This window comes from Mandrillus leucophaeus, unplaced genomic scaffold, assembly GCF_000951045.1.
Source record: "Mandrillus leucophaeus isolate KB7577 unplaced genomic scaffold, Mleu.le_1.0 Scaffold13, whole genome shotgun sequence".
NCBI classification, from domain to species: domain Eukaryota; kingdom Metazoa; phylum Chordata; class Mammalia; order Primates; family Cercopithecidae; genus Mandrillus; species Mandrillus leucophaeus.
Genome location: NW_012101254.1, coordinates 8,412,380 through 8,414,543, shown reverse-complemented (window position 1 = coordinate 8,414,543; position 2,164 = coordinate 8,412,380). Strand labels below are relative to the sequence as shown.

At 41.9% G+C, this 2,164-nt stretch overlaps 1 protein-coding gene across 1 annotated transcript in view; it reads right to left on the bottom strand.

Annotated features, from left to right (window-relative positions):
* The window catches only part of ATAD2B (ATPase family, AAA domain containing 2B), a 197,442-nt gene extending 196,339 nt beyond the window's left edge, over positions 1–1,103 (bottom strand). The window contains exons 1-2 of the mRNA XM_011972741.1: positions 1,074–1,103; positions 704–766 (exon numbers count right to left, since the gene is read on the bottom strand). Coding sequence (XP_011828131.1) covers positions 704–766; positions 1,074–1,103 — 93 coding nt within the window. The remainder of the gene's footprint in view (positions 1–703; positions 767–1,073) is intronic.
* Between the last annotated feature and the right edge of the window lie 1,061 nt (positions 1,104–2,164).

Genomic DNA, 2,164 nt, shown 5'->3' with positions numbered 1-2,164 from the left:
AACATTCCACTTGTTTCTTTCGACGTGCTCCTTCTGTGACCTGAAAGCTCTGGTTCCTACTAGCACCTTGGTGAGCTAGCTGGCTGGTTCCCCAGCTATAATATCATGTTTGATCTCTCCTGCCTGGAGAGGCGATAGCGTTGATTTTGTTTTTAAAGTTGGTGTCAGAGCAGCTACAAACTTTTTTCAGCATCCCTGCCTGGCTGCCAACTGGAGCTCTCTGTTCACTTCCTCACCAACTTGAACCACCCCCAAACTGAGAGTAAGCTGGAGTTAGACAGCGGCAGGAACTGACACACTTTCAAGAAGGGTTTGACACCGCAGAAAACTTTCACTTCTCCAACCCTTCCACCCAGGGGTTCTGGCCCTTCGCTCTTGCTTCCCCGCTAGAATTCCCCTCTGGGGCAGGACAAGGACAAGGGCAGCAGATCGTTCGAATGACCCCGAAAGGGACCCCCAAAGCCCTCTCCCCTGGACTCATGGGCTGTTCTTTACACAAAAGAGCCGGGCCAGCTTGAAAAGCAAAGGGGACAGCGTCGCGGCCCTTCTCCTGGGTGCCACCCTCCACCGCGCCCGCAGACCCTGTCTCCAGCCGCCCGAGCAGTCTCCACTGGAGGCTTCCTGCCCCCAACCCGGCCAGACAAAGCCTCGGCAGCCGGGCCGGCACTTCCGAGCCTCCGGACTCGGGACGCCGCGCTCTTACCCTGGCCTCATCCAGAGTGACGCCGGCGCCACCGCTTCCCCCGGCCTTGGCGGCGGGGCAGTCCTACAAAACTAGAGAAGAGCTAACCATAAATATACAACCTGCTTCATAAATATGTAGTCCATAATCTTAATAAATTCAGAATTATAATTTATCCTCTTCTAAAGGTCCAATCGCTATGTAAGAGTAGTAAGTCTCTAAAAAACCTTTCAGAGAAAGCAATTAGATCACTCCATCATCTCCTAGAGCCATAACATAAATCTTCTTAAGACTGAAAAACAAATATTTCAAAGTAAATCTTTAGTAGCCTGTTATTTATGGTGCTTTAAAACATTTTAAAAGGATCTTTGAAACAAAGTTTCATTAGTACCCTTCTACAAAGAGCTCTCATATCTTTCATTCTTTTAGCAATTTAAAAGCTACCAAACGTTCATTTCCTCATTAGATTATTGATTCCTAGCCTTTTAACATCTCTATAACAGCTGCTTGACAAATTACCTCACCTTATTCCTCAGGGGGTAAGGACAGCATGATAGCCATGAATTCAAAAATGGGACCACAAACTGATGAGTGAAGATGAGCTAATTGCTGCAGATGAGTTAGACACTGCTCTAATAGACTAGGCACTCACATAGCATGATACAATTAAATGCTTACACCCTAAATATTTTCTTTGTCCTTAAATGTAGAGAAAAGATATTTTCTTAAATTGAGTTTTATTTTAAAATATGTGATAGCCTCAGTAGGTCAAGAAGCTGGAACATGTTTGGAATAGTTTCTACCAAAAGCCTCGTCTTCAAAGTACTTATTCTCAATAGTTTGCACAACTTTCAGATTTAACCTTATTTCAACCTAAGAAATTCGTAAGCCCCCAAAATAGTCTATTACATAGGACAGTTATAATGCCCAAAATTTTATCAAATAAAAGCTAAGACGATTTTCAAAGATATAATAAAAATATTTCAGAGTAGTATCGTAAAATATTCCTGTTGTCTCTGCCTAGATCCGTTCTGTTAGTGTCAAAACAGTTTAAGACACAAAGAGAAAAAGCACACACAAACCGCGATCTTGTAGACCCCTAGAACATAAAATATTGCTTCCCCCCAGTAAGAAACACAAAATGGTGTGGAATTAAAGAAGCATTTTAAATGAACAGCATTTTCCAGCCAAATTACTTAGCAAGTCAGTCTCTTTTAGACAGAAGCAATACACTCTTCTCTGAATTCAGAAACAATTTCATAGTAAAATAAACGTGTCAATTCCTTTTTAAAGCAATAAATATCTGTGCTTAGCTTTATACTGTAGGTAATAAAATTTCAAGATCTTTCAATCATTTTTTTAATTCAATCACCAGGGTCTTCAAATGTCATTTTTGCAACTGCATGACAACACTGGTGTTCATTCAACTTTTGTAATGTAGTCCCATAACGAAAATGTAGACACCCAAGAAACCACACAGTT